General features: G+C 61.6%; 1 protein-coding gene across 3 annotated transcripts; it reads left to right on the top strand.

The window, feature by feature from the left end:
• The first annotated feature begins 3,179 nt into the window (after positions 1-3,179).
• FHOD1 (formin homology 2 domain containing 1) lies at positions 3,180-19,683 on the top strand. Of its 3 annotated transcripts, none has more exons than XM_055818641.1 (22): positions 3,180-3,404; positions 9,728-9,834; positions 9,964-10,028; positions 11,401-11,468; positions 11,565-11,670; positions 11,908-12,002; positions 12,421-12,532; positions 12,624-12,718; positions 12,814-12,957; positions 13,077-13,291; positions 13,436-13,546; positions 14,874-15,040; positions 15,302-16,197; positions 16,463-16,612; positions 16,766-16,948; positions 17,199-17,318; positions 17,521-17,682; positions 17,783-17,973; positions 18,054-18,246; positions 18,326-18,479; positions 18,565-18,741; positions 19,260-19,683. In XM_055818641.1, the coding sequence occupies exons 1-22, from the start codon at positions 3,234-3,236 to the stop codon at positions 19,340-19,342; spliced, it is 3,765 nt and encodes a 1,254-aa protein (XP_055674616.1). In that variant the 5' UTR covers positions 3,180-3,233; the 3' UTR covers positions 19,343-19,683. The 3 variants fall into 3 exon arrangements, with proteins under 3 accessions (XP_055674616.1, XP_055674615.1, XP_055674617.1); XM_055818640.1 differs by having other exon boundaries at positions 16,460-16,612; XM_055818642.1 differs by lacking the exon at positions 17,521-17,682 and having other exon boundaries at positions 16,460-16,612.
• Positions 19,684-23,419: the final 3,736 nt, after the last annotated feature.

The raw sequence follows: 23,419 nt of genomic DNA, 5'->3' as shown, positions 1-23,419 counted from the left end.
GGCCCCCGCCCGCGTCACGCGCACGTGGGGCCGCGCCGGGCCGGCCCCCCACGCCCCGCGCCACCGGCCCCGCCCGCCGCTCCCCGCCCCACCGGGCCCGGTACTGCCTCGGCCCCCGGTACTGCCCCGGGTCCCCCATGAAGTCCCGGGTCCCCTGTACAGCCCCGGCCCCCGGTACTGTCCCGGCCCCCCGGTACTGCCCCTGCCCCTCCGGTACTGCCACGGCCCCCGGTAATGCGCCGGGCCCCGGTACTGCCCGGGCTTCCCCGGTACTGCCCCGGCCCCCCGTACTGCCCCGGCCCCTCGGTACTGCCCCGGCCCCCCGGTACTGCCCCAGCGCCCCCATGATGCCCCGGCCCCGGTACTGCCCCGGCCCCTCCCCTCCGGTACTGCCCCGGCCCCTCCGGTACCGCCCCCAGTCCACGTACTGCCCCGGGTCCCCGGTACCACCGCCCCCTCCCCCTGCCCCCCCCCCCCCCGCGATGCCACGGCCCGGTACTGCCCCAGCCTCCCCATGGTGCCCCGGCACCCCCACGATGTCCCAGGCCCCTGGTACTGCCCTGGCCCCCCCAATACTGTCCTGGCCCCTGGTAATGTCCCACCCCACACCCACCACTGCCCCAGGACCCAACACCACCCTGCTCACCTCCTGCATCCCTCTTCACCTCGGGTCACCTGCACCCCCCTGGTGTCCCCTGCCCCACCTCAGTCCCCCTGCTCCTGCTCCAGTGTCCCCTGCCCATGCCAGACCCCTGCCCTGGTCCCCCCTGCCCCATGCCAGACCCCTGTCCTGGTCCTCCCTGCACCTTCCCTGTTGTCACCTGTATCACCCTGGTGCCCCTGCACCTGCCCCAGTGTCCCTTGACCCATGCCAGTCCCCTCTGCACCTTCCCTGGTGCCCCTTGCCCCTGCCCCAGTGCCCCCTGCCCCACACCAGTCCCCTGGCATTTGCCCAGTGCCCCCTACATCCCTCTGGTCCCCTGCGCCCTCCCTTGGTGCCTTTGCTCTGCCCAGGTCACCTCACCCTGGCCCAGTCCTCCTGCACCCACTAATCCCCCCACCCCACCCCCAATCCCTCTCCCAGCCCAGCCCCTTCTGCTGCCAGCCAAGACCACCCGCCCCTGCCCCAGATGCTGCCTGAACACCATCCTGGGAGCACCCCAGGGGCACCCCTATGGTTTCTGGGTCCCCCTCACCTCCCCAGCCTCTCTCAGAAACCCCTAAAAGCTTCCACTTGCCCACTGACCCTGGGCCATCCCCCATGCCCCAGGAGGTGCCCTGTCTCCCACATCCCATCCCTGTGGCTCCCAGATCCAGGGCCCCGTGTCCCGGGGCGGGGGGGGGGGGGGGGGGGGGGGGGGGGGGGGGCAGCAAGGGATGCCCAAGCAGCATGGGTGCCACCTGGCAGGGCAAAGGAAGGGACACTCACTGGCAGCGTGCTTCATGAGGAGCCAGCTCTGAGCTGTGTCTCTGGAGCCACGACAGAAGGACACCTTGGCCAGCCTGAGCATCTGGCTGGTGCTGCCTATGGCACAGGCACCCTCAGATGCTGAGTGCCAGGCAGAGCCCGCTGGCCCAGGGGGAGCAGACTGCAGAACACCCCCCCGGCAGTGTCACCTGTTCCCAGCATTCTGACCAGGCACAAATGTGCAGCGAGCGTTTGCTGGGAGCATTTGCCAGTGGAAGAAAATGGCTGGGGAAAGCAGCCTGCTGCTGCCACCCCTGCCAGCCGGCTCCTACCAGGAAAGGCAGCGCAGGAATGGCTTTGCAAGGGATGCCGCAGGGAAGAGCCTGCCTCCTGCTCCCCTTTTAAGTTGACAAAGGTGTAATTAAACACCCCCCTTTGCTTTGCCTCCCCCAGGCTGGTCATACCCTGCCGCCATGGCCTTTTGGACCCAGCCTGTGCTTGGGTGTCTCTGTAGAGCTCCCCCCTACTCTGCTCACACCTTACTTGCACTGGAAGCCCAGGCCAGAGCCAGAAGCGAGTGGAAGGCTCGCTGCTTGCCCTTCCATTGCACTGGGCCATCAGCACTGCCCAGATCATCAATCAGAAAGAAAAATTGCTTTTGCCTTGTTGGGTTGTGCTCAGCATGCCCAGCAATGCTTCATGCTAAGTCCAAGAGCCATGAGACCTTCCCATGAGCCTAGTCCCCATCCGCGATGCATCCGAAGTCCCCCCTGGGTCCTCCCAGGGGTCCTGGCTCTCCTTTGTGTGCTCCCTTCCAAGCCCACCGTAGCTGTGATGATGAACACTACATGACCCATCTTGGACCATTGTTAGCACCAGCCCTGGCCTTGCAGACACTGAGCTGCCCTGCTGGTACTGCTGCACCCCCAGCTCTGGGCTGCCTGGGGCAGGGCAGCTCCTCCCTCTGCTGCCGTCTCCCCCACCACATGGGGGGGTTCAGCCCAGCTGCCCACCAAGCAGCCCTGCCCAGCAGTGTGGAGCTCCCCAGGGCCTGGAGCATCCCTGACACTGGAGCATCCCAGTGCAGCATCCCCGACAGTGGAGCATTCCTAACACTGCAGCATCCCTGACACCAGAGCACCCTGGCAGATCATCCTTGGGACTGGAGCATCCTGGTTGAGCATCCCTAGTACTAGAGCATTCCAGCAGAACATCCTTGACACCCGAGCATCCCTAACACTTGAGCATCCCAATGGAGCATCCTCAACAGTGGAGCATCCCTGGCACTGGAACATCCCAGACACCGGGGCATCCCTATGGGGCATCCCTGACACCGAGGCACCCCTGACACCGGAGCACGCCGGTGGAGCATCCTTGTCACTGGAGCATCCTAGTGGAGCATCCCTGACAGTGGAGCATCCCTGGCATGAGAGCATCCCTGACAGTAGGGCATCCCTGACAATAGAGCATCCCTGACACTGGAGCATCCCGGCAGAGCATCCCTGACAGAGGAGCATCCTTAACACTTAAGCATCCCAGTGGAACATCCCTAACGCTGGAGCATCCCTGGCACTGGGGCATCCCTGACACCGGAGCACCCCGGCCGAGCATCATTGGCACCGGAGCATCCCGGTGGAGTATCCCTGCCTGCGGAGCATCCCTCCGAGGCCGGAGGCAGCCGCGGGAGGGCGCGCCGAGCCCCGAGCTGCCGCTGCCGCTGGCCGTGGCGGAGGGGCGTGGCGGAGGGGCGTGGCCAAGGAGAGCGGCCCTCCCGCCTCCCCGAGCCCCGCCCCGGCAGCGAGCGCGCGGCGGCGGCGGCGCTGCCATGGCGGAGGCGGCGGTGCCCTGCCGGGTGCAGTACCTGGAGGACGCGGACCCCTTCGGCTGCGGCAGCTTCCCGGAGCCGCGGCGAGCCCCGGTTTACGCCGTGGCGGAGGCGCTGGCCCTAGGAGCGCAGCTGCCCGCGCTGCACCGCCTGCTCGGGGCCCCGCTGCCGGTGAGGGGTCCGGGGGCGGGCGGGGGAGCGCCGGGACGGCGGGGCGGGGGGGGTGCGCGCTGGAGGGAGCGGGGCGGCGGGGGGCCGGGGCGCAGGGTCCCCGCCGCAGCCCGGGCAGCGCTCCCGGCGTGAGTCACGGCGGAATCCGTGAGCCCTGGCGGGAGATGCCAGCTCTCGGCCGGCCCCGGATGAGTCGGCGGGGAGGAAGAGGATGTGCTTGCTCAGAGCGGGCAGGAACCAGGGCAGGGGGAAGCAGGATGGGGGCCGGCAGCCATCCCCTTGTCGTCGGGGCTGAGCCGGGCAGCGTGCTCCCACCCCAGCATCCCCCTTCCACACCAGCTGCGGTGAGCAGAGCTGAGCCTCGACCCTTGATGGGAGACCCTGGCTCCCGCAGCCCGGGGACCTGGCCAGCGTCGTGCTCGCTGCACCACGTGGGCCTTGGGGGGTGACAGCGGGGCCACCAGCCCCTTGTTCCTCCGGTGCGACACAGAGCGGCACGGAAACTCATGCTGAGCAATTTCCTCAGCCGGGAGGAAGGCAGAGGCTGAAGCTGAAGTGCCTTCTTGTGTGCGTGCCTTGAGGCCCGACCCAGGCTGGGGAGCAGAGGAGACCAGGGACCCTCCCTCCTGGGTGTCTTCTCTTGGCATGATGCTTTCAGAGCACCCTTCACAGGGTGAGAATGGGCTTGTTTTCCTCCTTACGAATGTGGGACCCAGCAGAGCTTTGGCAAGGGCTGAGTATCTCTGTCTTGCAGCACAGCGGGAGTGCAAGCAAGGGAGGCACGAACCCGGGCAGGCAGGGGGAATGTGCCCTGCCCCGAGCTGGACAGGAGAGGTGGGGGCAGCAGGAGGGGGAAACCAGCTCAGCGTGCCTGGCACCAGGCTCGCTGGCCTGCCAGGGGAGGGGGGATCACTGCAAGACCTTTGCCTGTACCCAAAAAAACTTCCCTTTTATTCCCCTTTTCATTTTTCTTGGAGCAAAGTGGCAGCGTCTCATGTCATTGCCGTCATGGGATTTTTAGGTGGTGACTAAACGGAGTTTGTTTGGGAGCAAACAGCCAAGACATGACAAATGGAGCAAACTCAAATTTCAGACGTGCTCTCCTCCCTGGGCAGGAGCTGGCTCTAACGGGATTGCCAGCCTGGGGTGGTGGCACGGGGGAATGGGGGGCTAGAGGTGGCGTTCCCGAGGGCAGGAGCATTGCAAGGAGGTCCTGCACCCAGCAGAGGTGTATTGATCCTGGGATTTCAGGCTCTGTTCTCTGCCTAAGCCAGGCTCTGGATGTTTCTTTCTGTAGTTTCCCTGCATGACCCCTGTTAAAATCACAAGTGAGCAGCTAGGAGCCTGCTCTGGGCTTACGAGCCAGATTCCTGGTTTATATAGGTTATAAACCATGCTGCTTTTATTACACAGAGCTTTCTGAGCCAGCGAAGGCTGTGGTACATCCCAGCCTGACACACTGAGATACTGGCTGGCGTTTCTATGAGCTGATGTATGTGTTCATCAGGACCCTCCTGCAGCAGGATTTACACCCTGTGGAGAGAGACTGGTCTCCCGAACCACCCGGGTCAGTCCAAATTCAGAGCTACCCCAAAGCCACACAGGCGTCGTTACCCTGGCACCACCAGCTGAAACCTCCTTGGTGCCCTTTGTGCCAGGTAGTACTCAGCTCCATTACTTGCTGTTCTAAAATTAGTAAATGAACAGTCAGATTTTTCCCAAGGAACGGGCTGTAAAAAAATTCAGCTGAGGTTGCCCGGTGCCAGGCTTGTCCTGCCAGGCAGCGTGCCTGGAGCTGCAAAGCACCAAGAGGAAGAGGATGCAATGGCTGGGAGGCAGCTGGACTGGGGGTCCCCACCTTGTCAGAGGACTGAACCGCAGGCACCCAGGGGATGAGCTGCTATGGGGAACCAGCCAGGTCCTGCTTCCCTGGGCACAGCAAAGCTTCTCCCTGAGCCAGGAGCAGCCTAGAGATGATGAGCAGGAGGTTTCTCATGCTGACATTGCTGCCTTGAACAGCCTGTCCTGCCCTGTGACACTGTCGGTGCTTCCTCTCCCCAAGCACAACCCGCTGCTGATGACTTTTTCATGCTCTCCGGAAAGCATGTTTGTGCTTGAAAATACCTTCCTGCTTTGCTGCTACAGCATTGTTCAGCTCCAGGCCGATACTATCTTCTCCTGCTTTCCAGCATTTTTTGAGTACCCTTGGGTGATGCTCATGCTGGGTGTGGGGGTTTTCTGAACCTCTGCAGGCAGGTTTTGACAGTGCAAACTTTTTTGGCTGACCCTTCAGTCCCCAAAGGCCACTGTGCTCCCTTGCCCCCGGCACTATCTCACCTCTGAATCTAGGGTTTTTTCTAAACAATTGCAAAACCCAGTGGCCTGGAGCTTTGCTTTTCCCTTCCTCCCCCGGAAACCTGGGGAAAAGCAAACAGCTTGTTGGCCTCAGTGCCATAAGCTGTCTGTGAGCTCTTGGGCTTGATAAAGGAAAGCTGCTGGGGTGACCTCGGTGCACACATGAAGTGCACAAGCCCCATCCCACCAGCCCTGTTGCCAAACTGCCTCGAGGGGGGCTTCACTGAGGTTCTTTGCCCCACTTAACCTCTGGCAGGCATGAAAGCAGTCAGATGGGTCCTCAGCAGCACTGCGGTCCCCCCAGCTTAACCGCTTCTCAATTCTGCTGTCTGCTGCTTGCCAGGCTTAGAGCCGAGTGCCTGTGCTCAGCAGCCTCTGGTGCTCCCCAGCACCATCCTTGTGTGGGTCCCTGGGTAGGAGCTGCAGCCAGGTGTTTGTGCTGTGGCTTTGCTGGGACACCAGCTGCTCACTGGGACTGGGGTCCTCCCACTGCCATGGGGCTGTTGATGAGAAATGAGAGATCTCTTAATGAACAACAAGGGGGACGTGTGCGAGCGAGTGTGCAGTTCTGGGCCAGCTCTGGGTGACCTCCAGAGATCCCTCCTGGCCTGGGTATTTTTTCCCCCCATGATAAGGCAATGGCAGTGCTCCCATCCACTTGCTGCCATCTGTCAGGCAGGAGTGGGCAGGAGGCAGCAACCGAGTGCCCTGGCAATGAACACCCCTCTGAGCCCTGAAACCGAACCGCAGCGAAGGCACTGGTTGCTGACTGGGGTTCCTCTTGTGGCATAGCTCTATAAACCATCAGTCCCCATGTGTTTGGAGCAGGGGGGGGGCGGTGAGAAGAGGCTTGAGATGCCGGGCATTTCTGACCCACCAGTGCCTTGTGTTTAACTGCTGAAGCAGAAGCAAATAATGTATTTTTTCTGTAATTTCCCCATAGCCTTCCTAGAAGAGCTTCAGCGACGTTGGGAAATTGTTACCACAGAAAGGGTTAGAGGAGGTTGAAAAGTGTTTCCTCTGCTGGCAGATAAAGCAGCTATTCAGTGCCCAGCCTCGGTGCATCCTCCTGTGTGGGGATGCCGTGATAGGGGTGAGCAGGAAAATGTGATGGGTACTGTGGTGGGTGGCATGAGTTCAGCTGTGGATGGAGGATCTCTCAAACTCAGAGGTGAACATGTCTCCATCACACCCCCATGGTTGCGGGGGGCAGTCCCACTCCGGGGGGAGCCAGCTTTCCCTGGAGTCTTGCTTGCCTGGCACGTGCGTTCTTGCTGAGCTTCAGAGACAGTCACTGCTGATGGGTGTTAGTAGGATCAGGGAGATCCATGTGTTCCCACCTTCCCCATATCTCACGTTTGAGGCATCAGGGTAGATAGTGGCGGGGGTTAACACAGGCAGGGAAAAGCTTTCTGGGCCCTGGGGTCCTTGTCTCTGACTGAGGGTGGCATCAGCATCTACTCCTCAGCAAGACCCTGGAACCTCCCCATGCAGGGGATGAAGGACATCAGTGCTGCTGTGAGGCGGCTGGGGCTCCCGGGAGCCATGGGCGGGAGGTGTGAGCGTGGGATGCTCTCCTCCGTCAGCTCTGCTTTGCCTGCAAGTCCCCATGGCCCGTGAAGCCCAGCTCATTTTAAAATGGTTTTACAGGCAGGAGGCAGATGGATCACAGCTGCCCCGCGGCGGGAGCTGTCAGTGCCCTGTGACCCCAATGTGCCATCCCCAGCAGCACAGCCCCCAGGTCCCGGCTCAGATCCTGCATGGTGTAAACCCCTCATACGAATAACCGGTGTTAAACCCCTCATCCGAATAACCAGAGTAACCCCTGTGCTGGGGCCGTACGTGCTCCCTGGCACAGAAGTGCCACCCTGGGATGTTTGGCAGGGCAGCGCGAGCCTGGGACATCCTGTCTCCATCCCCGGGGGCTGGTGCTCACCAGGGGGGTCACAGCCAAACCCGGGCCCAGTGCTCCGAGCATCCCTCATGGGGAGCGCTGCCAAGCTCACATGGGAAACACAAGGGGTCGAGTCCCAGGGGCTTGACCTCCCCACCAGCTGGGACATGTCACCAGCCCCCTGGTAGGAGCTGGGGGTGTTAACTCCGGCTTGCTGGGGCTCTGGCAGCCCAGAGGAGGCAAAGCTTTTGTGCTGGAGCTGTGAGTTGCTCTTTGCCGTGTTTGAGTGCCCAGGAGGATGTAAGGATGCCCGGGCAGATGCAGGGGTGCCTGGGTACATGCAGATGCCCAGGCGGATGCAGGGATGCTCAGGAAAGCCTGTTCCTGTGGAATTGAGGCTTTTCCCCAGCAAACAAACTCTGCGTGGGGTCAGCATTAGCAACACCCGCTGTGGAGGCAGAGCTGGCAGCCAGGAGTGCTTGCCCGGTCCGGTGCCAGCAGCCTGTGTTTGGTGCATGTTGCCATGGCCGGCTGGTGTGGCCAGCAACTACTGGAGATAGACAGGATACTAAAAACATTGACAAGGGAGTCCAGCCCAACAGCAGTACCCTGCCAAATTGCCTGTTATCCCGAGGCTTAGTCAGGGTCATTAATTATTTTAGTGCACGTGGCATTTTTCCTTTGCCCTCTGGTTTTAACATCACGCTCACTGTGAAGTCGTACATGCGAGCTCTTGCACTATGTTCTGACTTGAAGACATGGGGCTTTCATTGAAAGTGACCCCAGTAAGATGCAGGCGCCGTACCCAGTGTTGTTGTGGGTCTCCAGCCTGCTGGAGGATGGCCAGGGCCACGGCACTGAACAGCATCAGTGGTAAAGGCAGAGGAGCTGTGACTGTCCCCACCTGAGCTCCTCAGCCACCGAGTATTTCTGCACTCAGCTCGAAGTTTTTTGCAATTTGGGGCTGAAATTGAGGTAGGTTTTTAGATGGCTGGTGAGTCCCACTTCTCTTCCCCTGTTGCTGTTTTTGCTGCTTGCTTTTTTTTGCATCAGTAGCAGCAATAATAATGGGGGTTTACGCCCAGTCCTCAGCTCCCCAGGTGATTACACAGCACTGCTGTGCAGGTTTGGGAAGGAGCATCAGTTCTTTGGAGGTGAGGTGAGCTGGGGGTGGGGGGTGTGGGGGGATGGCTGCAAATGCTTTAGGAACGGTCCAGATGCGCTGGAGTGGCAGGGGTGCTGGCGAGACCAGGCAGGCGCTGCCCTCCCTCTGCCTCTGCACATGCCTGGAGGGTGAACTGCTGGGTCCCATCCAGAGCTCATGCAGGAGACCTGTCTGGGTGCTGTGGGGCACTGCTGGGTCCCAGGTGACTCAGGGGCTTTGCAGCAGCTGTGCCTGGACCACCTTGGGGTGCCGTGCCTACCAGCTGGGGTGCGCCATGGGTGCTGTATGTGGACTTTCAGGGGAGATGCCCTCACCCCAGCCTTGCCTTGGGATGTGCTTTTCCCTGTCCTGCTGGAAGCTGCTACGGGACTGTGGGCTGAGCCAGAGGCTCCATCAGCCAGGGCACATCCCTGTGGGATATGCTCTGGTTTGGGGTGTCCCTGGCCAGCTGGGGGCCTTGGCAGTTCCTACAGACCTAATTGTCACAGACAAAGGTGATTCATCTGCCCAGGCAAAGGCAGCAGGCCTGGGAGGAGGCAGATCCTGCCCTGGGCGCACCCGGCTGACTAAGGGGAGCCCCAGGGAGTGGATCAGCCTCTTGCCGTGGCTCCCACCCAAGGGATGGCTGAGGAGCCCGGCGGCGGTGTGGCCGCCCTCACTCTGCCTTTTCGCAGCCTGAGGCTCCATGTTTCGCCCCAATCTGCTGCCAGGCTTGGGCACAGGGTGCTAGGGCGTCTCGCTACAGGGCCAGTGCTTGGGGACAGGGTGGGACCTGCCACCCTGCTCGGGGTTGTGGCTGCCTGGTGGGTTTGACATGGGCGGGAGGGTGACCCAGGGATGTAGCAACCTCCAGGAGCTGGGGGGGCTGTGGTGGGCACGGGGGCTCAGCCGGGCTTTCTGCTTCCCCAGCTGGAGGACTGCACACTGCAGGTCTCACCCTCTGGACACTACCTGGACCTTGACTTATCCCTGCTTGAGCAGAAGGATGATCTGGAGGGTTTCTACGAGGAGGTCAGGTGAGGCACGTGGGGTGGCTGAGCCCTCCAGAGATGGGACACAGGGGCCCCACCTGTGTGTGAGCGCAGCAGGCAAGGGGCCGTGGGGGTCCCACTGCAGGTGCTCACACAGCATTTCCCCCACCCTAGGAAGGGGAGACGGCCGACCCTGATCCTGCGCACGCAGCTCTCCGTCCGAGTCCATGCCATCATTGGTGAGTTTGGGCTGCTCCCTCCTCCAGGCTGGTTTAGGTCCAGCAGCTCGCTCCCCCCCAGATGAGGGGGGTCAGCCTCCACAATGAGTTCTGGCCGGGCTTTTTGTGATGGAGAGAGGGAGCAATACGGCTCAGGGCTGCTCCCACCCGATAACCCCTGCCAGAGATGCAGGGGACATGGTCCCCGTGAGGCTGGTGGGGACCCACTGGGTTAATCCCCTCCATCCTCAGATATTGGAGACTTCTGCCTCTTCAGCTGGGAGCCCACCACCCACTGAAGATATTCTGGGTCATTCAAACAAGCTCTAAATATAGCTTTGCAGGATACAAATAGCTCTTGCGCAGCAGAAACTGCTACCATGGCTTCTGACAGCCTGCTTGGAGGTTCTGCAAGATATTCAGGAGTCTCAAGCCTTTTTTCCCCTTAGCAGGGGGAAAAGAAGTGCTGAGCAGAGCAATGCTGGCCGGGCATCAGCTGGCCGTGCAGGGCTGCAGCCGAGTAATGCAGGAAGGCTGGGGTTGGGGTCATGCTCTTTGCTGGCTGTTCCCAGGCTCCGGCTGAGCCCTGTGCTGCTCTGCTTTCCCTCTCGGCTGCTCTGACAAGCAGATGATAAGCTGGTGGAGGAAGCTGCCAGGACCTTGTGTTTTACAGAGCTCTCATCAGCATGTCTGGAGGGCTCCTTGGACAGCTTGTTTTTGGCTTGTTATAGCTCTAAGCCTGACCCAAATAACTTGTGATGCTCAGTTAACTTGTTTTGGGGATGCAGGAAGTGCTGATTCCCAATGGCTCTGGCCTCTCTGTTTGCTTAGGTGGGGCTTTCCAGCTTCCCATTGCCCCAGTTGCTCTGTGCTGGCTCCTGCCCACAGGCACCATCCCTGTAAGCACATAGTCTCTAGCCTGGTGGCTGTCCTTCTGTCCCTGAGCAGCCAGTGTCACACTGCCGTCCTTCATGTCCCCATCCTGCAGCTCTTCCCAAAGCCGTGGGGCTGCTGGGGGCTCTGGGACCATGGCAGGGCTCTGCCCACAGAGGGATGGCTAAAAGTAGCTCAGCCTCCTGCCCGTGTTCCTGTTTCAGTTCTGCACAGGAAACCAAGCGGGATATTTATGTCATTTCTGGGCAGAAAAAAAAAAAGCAAAAAAAAAAGTAAATAGGAAAGTGGCAGGGCTGAAATAAGTAGCTGTGGCACTGCAGCTGCTTCCACCTCTGCATGTCGCACAGCCAGGGGCAATGCCAGCATCCTGGGGTGATGGCACCGGGGTTGAGTTGAGATGTGGGGCTTTCCCAGGCAGCTGGGAGCATTTCAGAGCCCCAGGTCAGCAGAGAGCCCTTGTGGGTGAGGCCGTTGTGCCCCATCTCTCCTTCCCTTCCAGAGAAGCTGTACAACTCGCAGGGGCCAGAGCTGCGGCGATCACTCTTCTCCCTCAAGCAGCTCTTCCAGGTATGGTGATGCTGGTGCAGTGGGGGGGGGCAGGGGGGCTCCCCCAGGGCTGGCTGCCTCCCCACACCAAGGTAATGCCTGGCCTTCGCCCCGCAGGAGGACAAGGACCTGGTGCCGGAGTTCGTGAACCTGGATGGGTTGACGTGCCTGATCAAAGTGGGAGCAGAGGCTGACCAGAACTACCAGAACTACATCCTCCGGGGTTGGTATTTGGGTACAGGGCACCTCTTGTCCCCAGGGAGGAAGGCTGGCACTCAGGAGGGCTAAGCCAGAAAGTTTTCCTGGGCAAGCTTACGGGCAGCTGCCAGAGCTTGCCCTTGGCATGGCGATGCTGTGCGGGGATAGGAAAGCCCTGCCCGCTGCAGCCCTGCCCGCTGCAGCCCTGCCCGCTGCAGCCCTGCCCGCTGCGCTGTGACCCTGCCCGTTCTCTGCCTTGCAGCCCTGAGCCAGATCATGCTCTTTGTGGATGGGATGCAGGGTGTCATCAACCACAACGAGACCATCCAGTGGTTGTACACGCTGTCGGGAAGCCCGGTAAGCCCCTGCTGCCCCTCTGGTCTGCCTGTGCCCCTGCTGCATCCCCCTTCCCCACCTGGGGCTGTCCCCTCGCACTGTCCCTCAGGGGACTTACCCCACCCTCTGCCTTTGGGCTTGGTGCCCTGGTACCTTTGCATGTGTTGGGTCCTGCTCCCATCCATCTGGAAATCACTCAGGGTCCCCAGAGCTCCCTGTCCTCATGTGCTCCTGGGTGCAGAGCTTGAGTGAGAGGGTCCTGCTCCAGGTCCTTTCCCAGTGCCCCTTAGCCATCAGCATCACAGCTGCAGGCTGGTCCTTAGCCCCATGGCAAAGCCCCCAGCCCCAGGGTATGGGCATGGCCACCCCACAGTGCCGCGGCATCGCGCTGGCAGCCTCCTGCCACTGCTGCCATCCCAGCCGCCATCCCTTGTCCCAGTTCCGCTTGGTGGTGAAGATGGCACTGAAGCTGCTGCTGGTGTTTGTGGAGTACACAGAGCCCAACGCCCTGCTCCTCATTCGCGCCGTCAACACCGTGGACCAGGCGAGAGGTGGGTGCAGCCCCAGCCTCCTGCGAGGTCCCTGCTTGGGGATGGCATGTCCCCCAGCCTGTGTGTCACCTGCATGTGCCGCTTTTCCCAGGCACCTGTCCGTGGTCCAGCCTGATGGCCATCCTGGAACAACGCAATGGGGCTGACACGGAGCTGCTGGTGTTCGCCATGACGCTGATCAACAAGGTCTGGGAGGGTGGCAGGTGTCCCTGTAGTGCCATGCTGGCAGGGCTCAGTGTGGGTCACCCCAGTCCCAGCAGTGTCCATCTGGTCCTGCTCAGACGCTGGCAGCCCTCCCGGACCAGGACACCTTCTACGACGTGACGGACTGCCTGGAGAAGCAGGGCATGGAGCGAGTGGTGCAGCAGTACCTGGGCAGCAAGGGCACTGACCTCGACTTGAAGCAGCAGTTCACGCTCTACGAAGTGAGTGGGGCTCCCGCAGCGTCTGGCCATGTGCCACATCCCATGGCATCAGGGAGAGTGGGTGCATGGGGTGGCAGGGGTGCTGTGCCGGGTGCCATGCCCTCCCTGCCCCTCCACAGAGCGCACTCAAGCTGGAGGATGATGTGGAAGAGCCGCCCTCGGGGGGACGCAAGGAGCGGAGGAGGACAGAAGAGGGCCGGCGTGGGTGGCGATCCCAGGGCAGCTGCACGGAGCCCAGCCCTGGTGCCCCGCCGCTGCCAGGGTCCCCTGGCACCCCAGAGGAGCCCCCCACCCAGGACACCCTGGCTGTCCCTGCGCCAAGCAGCCCAGCAGAGTGAGTGCGGCTGGAGGCAGCCCATGGGGATGCTGTCATGACAGTGGAGGTGCAGCATGAGCAGCACTTGAGTCCATTGCTGGTGCCAGGGTGGAGGGTGGCCCTGTGGGACCTGCTCTCAGCTCATGTCACCTCTTCTTCCAGGCCCTGTCCCAGCACCATCTGCAACAGTGCATCCAGCATACAGCTGGCCCTGGCCTCCCCCCAGGCCAAGAAGGAACAGTCCCCAGGCTCAGGCGAGCGCAGCATCTACAAGTAAGGAGCCAGGAGAGGCTGGGTGCATGGCGGGGGGTCCCCCTGGAGTGGCAGGAGGAGGCTCCCAGGAGCGTGGGGTGCGCCTAGTCCCAGGGGGAAGGAAGGTCTGGGGCTGGAGGGAAGTGTGACAGGGGAGCGGGCAATTGAGAGGGTCTGGCCAGGGGTTCCACAGGGCATCTTTCGGGCATGCATATCTCTGCTCTAGCTCCTCCTCACTCCTCCTCTACCCACGCTTGCCCTCTCCTCTGCCCACTCTTTCTATCTTTCCTTTTGCAGGCTGTGCCAAACTGCCCCTGTCTGGTAAGTGCCTGGTTTCTGCATCTGTGTGCTTCCTCCCAGCGTGGTGCTCTGGTGGGAGCAGGCACTGCCCTGGCCCGCTCGCTGCCCCCTGCACCCATCTCACTGCCCCCATCCCTCGTCTCTTCCCTCCGAACCCTGCCTGGCGGACCCCAGTCTGCTCCCCCATCACCAGCAACCCCCACGGAGTGATGGCACCCTCTAATCCCCGGCTTCTGGGGTGAGGTGTCCCTGCTGGGGGTGGCACAGCCCACCTGGGGGCTGGCAGGGGGCTGGCATTGCCATCCTGGTGGCAGACCAGGTGGCTCTGGTCGGGGGGGATGGTGCCCCGTCTCACCAGCACCCAGTGCTATGCAGGTGGGGACTTGCTGGGGCTCCCCTGGCTCCCCATGAACCCCAGGGCCGTGGGGTAACAGCAGGGCGAGGGTCGCACACTGGAGGGCTGCCAGGCAGGTGTGTGCAGGAGCCACAAGCCCCAGGGGGCTGCCAGCAGTGGGGGCTAACCCCTGTTTTCCCTCAGGCGGGAGGATGCCCCCTCCTTGCATGGGGACAAGCCTATTTTGAGGAAGTTTGAGTAAGTAGAGGCATGCGTGTGTCTCCAGGCATGCGCTTCCTCGGGCTGGTGCCTGGCCAGAGACATCTGGGCTCCGGCCACACAGGGCATGAGGAGCAGGAGGGGCCCCCCAGTCTGTGCCCCGGTGCCCTCCTGGGTTTTGCAGCTTTTTGGACAAGGGTTGCAGTGAGCACCAGGTCCATTGGGACCAACAGGTGATGGTGACACCCTGACAGCACGAGCCTTTGGCTCCCATGGGGCTGCCGCATCCTTGTCCCCAAGCCACGGTGGCATCACCTGTCTCTGCAGGGCTCAGAGGAGGTTGAATCCTCCCGGTGCTGTATGCAGTGTGGCCAGTGCAGGGGGTTTCGGTGTTGTGGGGCTGGCTGTGCAGTGTGGCATGGCATGGTTTGCCCATCATCTCTGTCATCCCCATCCCTTCATTGCTCCCAGCCAACACCCGCCCCTGTCTTGCAGAGCTCGCTTCTTGGAGAACCTGGCTGCAGCCCAGAAGGAGAAGATCTCTTCTATGGCCAAGGGACGGCTCGATGTCCTTGGTGATGCTGCGCTGGAGCATCCCACTGTTCCTGCATGGGACAGGGACAGCAGCACCCCTGAGCCCAGGATGGAGCCACCCAGCATAAGTAGGTGCTGCTGGGGTGTGTGTTGCTGGCTCTGGGCTCGTCGGGGTGCCTGGGGTGGGTGTTAGTGGCCCCTCCGTCCCCAGCCCATGCCTGTGATACCCAGAGCCACAGAGGAGCTGGGTGGTACCTGCCTGTGCCAACTCCCTACGCCAGTGTCCGAGCACACCCTGCTGGGGAGCGGGACCCCAACCCTACGTGCAGCCCAGCAGCACCTGCCCCACTCCGAGCAGGCTGTCTCAGCCTCTCCCCCTCTCCCTGCAGGGTCCCGCCTGGCTCAGATGGACACCACTGACTCCTGTGGCACCATCTCCTCCGACACCAAGTTTATGCTGGACATGCTCTACGCCAAGGGCTCCTCGGAGCCGAGGAAGGAGAAGGTCTTCCCTGAGGTCTTGTCATCCCCCATGGTCCAGGGTGAGGTGGAGATGGATGCCAAGGGAGGTGGCAGCCAGGAGCAGGAGGGTGCCTGGCTCCATGGCAGGGCTCCTGATGGGCCTGTGTCCAGTGCCCATGCCAAGCTGGCACGTGCCATGTCTAGCATAGATGCTGAGACCCACACGCAGAAGCTGGAGAACACTGGGATGATGCCCATCAAGAAGGACATGGAGCTGACGTGGGAGCGCCTGGAGGCCAGCCCCGTGCAGCTGAAGATCAAGGACCTGGACTTCACTGATTTGGGGGAAGAAGAAGACTTTGACATCCTGGACATGGGGCCCATGGCCAACGGCTCCTTTCTCCCTCCCAGCATTAAAGCAACAAGTGCTGGAGCATGCATGGCTCCACCTCCACCTCCTGCGATCCCTGGCTGCCCACCACCTCCACCTCCACCTCCTGCGATCCCTGGCTGCCCACCACCTCCACCTCCACCTCCAGCGGTCCCCGGCTGCCCACCACCTCCACCTCCACCTCCTGCAGTCCCCGGCTGTCCACCCCCACCAGGACTGTCAGGCCCCTCAGCAACAGATGGTCCCTCCCAGGCCAAGAAGAAGAGGACAGTGAAGCTCTTCTGGAAGGAGCTGAAGCAGCTGGATGGCACTGTGGGGCCAGGCAGGTTCGGCCAGGTGACCCTGTGGGCGTCCCTGCAGAACGTTGAAGTCAATGCTGCCAAACTGGAGCATCTCTTTGAGTCACGGTCAAAGGAAGTGTCGACTTCAAAGGTACCAGTGGGCTGGCACCCATCAGCCGAGGGGACTTGAGGGGTGGGAGGAAGGATGTCGGCTCCTGTGGGGACACGCAGCATGCACTGTCACCCCTACCCTATGCTGAGGATGGGTACCTGCAGCCCAGAGCCTTGGTGGGGATGGTGATGGGCAGGTTTGGCTCACCACCAGGTCCCTGATCAGCTCCCCATGTCCATGGTGTTTTCATGAAGGGGAGCCCTTTGCCTGGCTGTCCCCATCCATCCTGCCCTCTTTGCAGAAGGCCATGGATGGGAAGAAGGTGGTGGTGGTGCTGGATCCCAAGAGGAGCAATGCCATCAACATTGGCCTCACGGTGCTGCCACCCGTGCACATCATCAAGACAGCTGTGCTCAACTTTGACGAGTTTGCAGTCAATAAGGAAGGGATTGAGGTGAGCACCACAGAAGCTCGGTTCCTCTGAGGTCCTCATGTGGGTCATTTCCCCTGGTCAGGAGGCCTCCATGCCATGATGCCACTGCCAGCCCTGGGGTGACATGTCCCATGGTGACATGTCTGGAGTCTGACACATCTCTGCCTGCTCTAGAAAATCCTGACCATGGTCCCGACTGAGGAGGAGAAGCAGAAGATCCAGGAGGCCCAACTGGCCAACCCTGATGTGCCCTTGGGCTCTGCAGAGCAGTTTCTGCTCGCCCTGTCTTCCATCAGTGACCTCACGGCCAGGCTCCAGCTCTGGGCCTTCAAGCTGGACTACGAGAGCCTGGAGCAGGTACGGAGCCATGCACCCCCTCTGCCAGCCTCACCAGTGCTGAGCACTGAGTCAAGTGTGTGCCTGGTGGGGACCAGCCATGTCCAAGTACAGGAGGTGCCGTCCTGGCTGGGGACGAGCTGCAGGTCCCCAAGGCAAGCATGGGCTTGGGTTGACCTTGAGGTGGCTGTCCTCATGGGCAAGGGCAAATGCTGAACCTCCCAGGAGAGAGGGTGGCCAAGGAGTCTCACCTGCCTCTCAACTCACCCAGGAGATTGCAGAGCCACTCTTTGATCTGAAGGTGGGCATGGAGCAGCTGGCCAGAAATCACACCTTCAAATGCATCCTGGCCACACTGCTGGCCATGGGCAACTTCCTGAATGGCTCCCAGGTGAGGAGCAGAGCATGGAGGGACGTGGTCTGTGCTGCAAAGGCAGGACCAGCCATGGTGCATGGGTACCCAGGAGGGATTGTGGGAAGCCTGGGGTGGTGCCTGGGGCTGGGTGGTGCTGGTGGGTGCCTAGTGGGTCTGCAGACTGGAGGTCTGCTGGAAGAGGGATGGAGAGGCCCTGCTGAGTCAATTGGGGTTTCAGAGCAAAGGCTTTGAGCTGGGCTACCTGGAGAAAGTCTCAGAAGTGAAGGACACGGTGCACCGGCAGTCCCTGCTCCACCATCTCTGCCAAATCGTAGTAGAGAAGTTCCCAGAAACCACTGACCTCTACTCAGAGATTGCCTCCATCACCCGCTCTGCCAAGGTGAGGCAAGGGAGATGACACCTGGGCAAGGTAAGGGTGTGAGTCCCATGGCTGCCCAGCTCCACCAACATGGCCAAGGGCTGACATCTTGCTCTTCCAGGTTGACTTTGATGAGCTGGCCAACAGCCTGGTGCAGCTGGAGCGGAGGTGCAGGGCCTCCTGGGACAACCTGAAGGTGATTGCCAAGCATGAGACCAAGCCAGTGCTGAAGAGCAAGCTGACAGACTTCCTTAAGGACAGCACCCAGCGCATTATCGTGTTAAAGGTGGTGCACAGGCGCGTCCTCAACAGGTTGGTGGTCTGAGGTTCTGGGGATATGGTGGAAACCCCACAGTCCCATTGGTGGCTCGCCATGACCAACATCCCCACAGGTTTCACTCTTTCCTGCTCTACCTGGGGTACCCGGCGAGCACAGCCCGGGATGTGAAGGTGATGCCCATCTGCAAGCTCCTGCGGGAGTTTGCCCTGGAGTACCGTACCTGCCGGGAGCGTGTCCTGCTGCAACAGAAGAAACGGGCTGCCCACCGTGAGCGCAACAAGACCCGGGGACGGCTCATCACTGAGGTATGGGGATGCTCAGCTGGCTGCCACCAGCAGGTGATGCCCCTCAGGTCCCTGATGCCTGCCTCTCCTCCCACTGCAGACCGAGAAGTTCTCTGGCGTTGCTGAGGTTGCTTCGCCACCCGCCGTGGTGTCCAGTGGCCCCGAGGAGCAGATGGAAGCAGGTCACGAGAGCATGAAGAACCTGCTGACCTCCCCCACAGATGCCCCTGCCCGCCGCAGCCGAGCCAGCCGGGGTAGGAGCTGGGTGGCAGAGACACTCAAGGCATGCCTAGCTGGCTGGACATGGCTGATGCCAGCATCCCTGTTGTCCCCATGCAGGGACAGGGCACACCACCCCGACCCAGGGCTCTCCTGCTCAGGAGGACATTCCCAGCTCCCCAGATGATGCTTCGGATGAAATTATGGACCGGCTTGTGAAATCGGTGACTCACAACACTAACCCCCGGCCCTGCGCCAACAAGGAGCGTAGGAGGTCCCGTGGCAATAGGAAGTCCTGTAAGTCCCACCCCTGTCCCTGTGCCCTGTCCCATCTCTGTCCCCATGCTCTGCCCCTCTACTCTGTCCCACTTCTATGTTCCTGCCTCCCTGCCCTGTCCCATCCCTGCACATCTCTGCCCATACTCTTCCCAGTCCCTGTATTCTGTCCCATCTCAGTGTCTCTGTCCCACCTCCATGGCCCCGTCCCTGTACTCTGTCCTGGTCCCTGCCCAGATGCTTTTTTCCATCTCTGTGTCCCTGTTCCATCTCTGTCTCTGTTCCCATGCTCTGTCCCCATGCCTTGTCCCATCTCTGTCCCGTTGTCCCCGTGCCCTGCCTGGCTCCTTCCCCACTGTTGAGCCCATCAGGCCACAGCAGGATGTCCCCCGAGACCAGACCATGCCACTGCACCCCATTGCACCCCTCCCCTCCCCAGCATGCCAGGGGCCACCATGTCTGGGCAGGCACCTGGTGGGTGGGATCCTGGCAGCCAGTGCTGCCTGTGCTGCCAGTGCCACCCTCTCCTCTCCCCACAGTGCGACGGACGCTGAAGAGCGGGCTCAGCGATGAGCTGGTGCAGGCGCTGGGCCTGGGGCAGGCGCCGGGCATGGAGGTTTGAGGGGGCTGAGGGGGCTCATGCTGCTCCCCACCGCCAGCAGCCCCCAGGGCAGGACATGGTGGCAGCCCCTGCTGCTCCAGGATTGGTGTGCTCTGCACCCTTGGTCTCACCTTGCTTTTCCCTGCTGGCCTCCAGCTCCTGGAGGTGCAGGCAGCAGGATGGGAGCGATGTCCCAGAGCTGCTCCATGGTGGCCAGGATGAAGGATGCTCAGCACCCGTGCGTGGACACTTGTGGTTCATCTCTACAACAGTATTAGAGGGGTCGAGGGGCTGGACCCAGACCCCCACTGGGAACTGGGTCTGGCCCGTGGCCGCTGTGGCAATAAAGTGATCTGACACACTGCTGGTGTCCCTTGTCCCTGTGCCTGAGAGGCTGGGGTGATGTGGTACCCACCAGGCCAAGCCAGCATCCCTCCTACTGCATCCCCAGCCCTGTTGCCTGGGGCAGGTGCTCAGCCTGCAGCAGCCAGCCCTGAGGCTTGCAGGCACCGTAGTCATTCCCGGGAACAGTGCGATCCCCTCCGTACAGGGACACCCAGGGGGGACCCTGCCAGAAGGAGTGAGGACTGCTGCTAGGCTCAAGGCTGCACGCTCAAGGGCAGGAGCAGTGGCTGGAGCGCAAGGCCATAGCGTGGTAAAATCAAGAGTATGTGCCCTGTTTGTGACTAATTCTTTAAGAGATCAAAATCACTGGTCCATGACAGTGTCTTCAACCCTACCTGTCCCTTACAAAGCTCTCCTGGGGGATTTCAGCCAGACCTGTCTGGGGTCCGAGGCAGGGCTGCTCCCCTCCTGGAGCAGGTCCAGGGCACAGCAGCCACGTGTCCCTCTGCAAATCTGGCCCTTGCCAGGCTGTGAGCCTGGGAACCAGCTCCCTGTGCTTGTCGGGGACAGGCTGCCTCATGATGTGAAGGCAGCAAGGGCAGAACCTGGCTGCCCCCATGGGCACTGGGAGATGTCCAGGCAGGAACGTGCCACCTCCTGGCCTAGTGTGGCTCACACCATCCCAGGCACAGATCAAAAGCCACCGTGGGCGCTGGTTGCGGTGCTCCCACAGGTGCTAGATGGTGGGTGGGTACTGTTTCTGAGCGTCCCCCTCTGGCAGCTGCAGCGCATTTGGCACCATCACCCATGGTAGAGGCATTTCGGAATGGTGTCACCATCCATCACGGCAGCTCCACCTCGGCACTGCCCCGGCGCTGCCTCCAGCCCCGAATCCCGCGCAGCAGGTCTCTGTGGCTTTCAAGGAATGAAGAAAAACTCCACTGGGCAGGGCAACTTCTTCCTCCTGGCTAACCTCTGCCCAGGGTTGTCCCTCTCCCACAGGGCTGGACACACTGGTGGCCTCGGAGGAGCCAGGCAGCGTCAGCCTGCCCCAGCTTGCGACATGCCTGAGATGTTCCCAGGTGGCTCTGGGGACAGCAAGATACCATGCTAAGAGCTGCAGGTGTCCCAGAGGTGCCCCAAGACGTGGTCTGGCTCTCCTCCCCTCTGGGTGCTTGACTTGGATCTGCACAGAGAGGACAAAGAGGTCGTGACAGGCGATGCTGAGCTGCTCAGATGCACAGCAGAAAGAAGAAAGGGGCAGGAAAGCATCTTCCTGACTCCCTGCACGTGCCCCAGGTACCCAAAGTGACATTACACAGGTGACAGCCCCAGGACTGTTGCTCCTGACGGCTTGCTGGGGGAAACTGAGGCAGGGTGCTGGGAAACGCCACCCCTCCCCTGAGTGGTTTGGCAGCACTTGGGGCAGCCAAGGCCTCTGCCAACCTCTGTTTATTTTTTTCCAGTTGGGTTTTGTCTGCAGCCTTGGTGATATGTCCAGGATTCCCGGTCCAGCCCTGGGCACACGCTGCCCTTGAGTGGGCCTGATGTGCTTGGCTTGGCCACCGCACAAGTGGCTTATGCCAAAAAACCACCTGGCAGGTGTGGCCCCCGCAGGAAGGAGATGGGGCAGTAGGATGCTGGAGGCTCCTTTGAGCATGGAGGCAGGTTCCTGGGCAGTCACAAGAGATTTGCTGGGGACCTGGGGCACACGTAGCCTCGGGGAGCATCAGCAGAGCTGGGCTTGGGGGTACCACGCTTCCAGGAGAATGCTGGCGGGGGATGAGGTGATCCCGCCGGAGCACCCTGTGGTCCCTGGCACCTCCATCCCTGCCTGCAGCCGGGCTCAGCCCCTGCGTGGCTCCTGCCCACGCCAGCCCTGGGGCCACCAGCTGTGTCCTGCTGCCACGAGGGGGCACGGCGGCCACGCACACGGCGAGGCCACCCCAAACGATGCTTCGCTTAGAGTCGTGCCGCTCTCTGGGCGCTCACCGCCGGCCTTCGCTTGGCTGTTCCCCTCCCTGGCACCCGGGGGGCTGCACCCTGGTCCCCCCCGCAGTGACATGTCCCGCCGCTTCCGTGCCTCCGGTGGAAAGACAGCCGTGTCCTTGGTCCGGGCCGTTCATCTGGCTGGCGGGGACAGACTCCTGTCCCCCTGTGCTTGGCCGCCTCTCCGGTGCCTGTCCCTGGCCCCCATCTTGTCCTGGCCCCCTTCCAGGCAGTGGGGAGGAGCAGGGGACAGCAGGGATGAGCCCGGCTACGCTTGCTGTCCCGTTTACCCTCTTCTGTAGCAGCCTGTCAGCAGAGACCCGCTCCCAGAGCCTGCGCTGGCAAACGTCCCCTGCCACCTCCTTTCCACGCTGCCAGCCTTTCCATGGGACTGTCCCAGCGGAGGGTCCTCTTTGCTGCCACGCTCTGAGGTTGGCTCCAGCCTCCTGCCACATGGGCACATCCCCACCACTGTCCCTGAGCTCCAGGGGGTCCACCCTCAGTCCTGGGCTTGTGGTTGCCGTGAAGCCCCACCACCTTGCATGAGAAGCACAGTTCCCCCAAGGACAGCACAACCTCACTTTTATTCACAGTTTGGAACCATCCAGAGCGTTCCTTGCAAGCACTGGTGTGCCCTGGCCACTTTCCAGGAGCATCGTGATCACCTGCTCCCCTCAAAATTCCTCCCACTGTGTCACCTGGAGGACTCCTCCTCTACCTGCCAGCCACAACCCTCTTAAGCAACCTCAGGCTGGCAACATGCTCTGGTTCTGGAACCACCTTCCCCAGCAGGACAGAGGCGTGGGACGGGATCTAGGTCACAGCTGCTGTGACCCACTGCCCTCTCCCCTGAGGGCAGAGGTGGCAGGATGTCACCTGCAGCATGGCCTAGCCAGCTTTCCTGGCATCTGTCTTGTGGCCAAAGGGGAGCCACATTTCCCCTGTCCCCATCACCCTAACATCAAGGTAGAAGCCCTGTGGCAAGATGGGAGGGCAATGCTGGGCTGGCAATCAAGCCTGGCAGGGGCACCGCACATGGCCCAGGAGATGGGGGATGCAGGGCGTATGGGCATTGGCGGAGCTGGGAGCACTTTGGAGTGTCACCAGTACTTCCCAGCCACCCTGAAGGAGTAAGGTCCCTGCAGCCCAAAAGCAGGTCTTGATTAGAGACCCACGGTGCAGAAAGCCCGGCTGGTGAAGGGGCTGCCAAGGCCACGTGGGTGAGCAGGCACAGTGACCTGGCGTCCTCACTGGGGTGGAAAAGCTCAAGCTCAGGCTGAGGAGCAGCTTCCCAGAAGGTGAAACCTCTCCCGAAGCCTTGAATGCAGCTGAAAGCAGAGCAGTGTTTTGTAAATACCTGGGGATCCTGTGCAACCTGGAAAAAACAAGTCAGAGGCAGGAATTATCCGAAGATGGGGGGATCTGCCAAGAGCCCGATCTGGGGTCAGCGCTCAGCTGGATACTCCGTGCTGCCAGCAACGCGGGCCTATGGAGCAGCTCTGGTACTCCCAAAGGAGCTGCTCCAGCCGCAGCACCCCAGGAGCAGAGAGGTCCTGCCAGGAGCTGGGGAGAGGTTTGGGCTGTGCCCACCATCCAGCCAAGGTGCGTGGAAACCCCCTGCAGATGGAGGGTCAAAGCCTGGGACTCAGGCTGATCCCACCAACGTGGCTTCAGATGCAGGGGGTGATGGGCACAAATTAGCACCTGTGTTTTACAGCAGCGAAATGTAAGGAAAGCCCCCCAAAACAGCCTTCGGTCATGGCC

The sequence above is a fragment of the Falco peregrinus genome, chromosome 14 (genome assembly GCF_023634155.1).
Source record: "Falco peregrinus isolate bFalPer1 chromosome 14, bFalPer1.pri, whole genome shotgun sequence".
NCBI classification, from domain to species: Eukaryota; Metazoa; Chordata; class Aves; order Falconiformes; family Falconidae; genus Falco; species Falco peregrinus.
Note: the sequence above shows the minus strand (reverse complement) of the source record. Positions and strands in the feature narration are given on the sequence as shown.

Bases quoted from the DNA above. Each gene is read 5' to 3' on its own strand.
- FHOD1 (XM_055818640.1), top strand. From the start codon at position 3,234: ATGGCGGAGGCGGCGGTGCCCTGCCGGGTGCAGTACCTGGAGGACGCG. The intron at 9,835-9,963 runs GTGAGGCACGTG...CCCCCACCCTAG, and splicing joins GGTTTCTACGAGGAGGTCAG to GAAGGGGAGACGGCCGACCC. The intron at 12,958-13,076 runs GTGAGTGGGGCT...GCCCCTCCACAG, and splicing joins AGCAGTTCACGCTCTACGAA to AGCGCACTCAAGCTGGAGGA.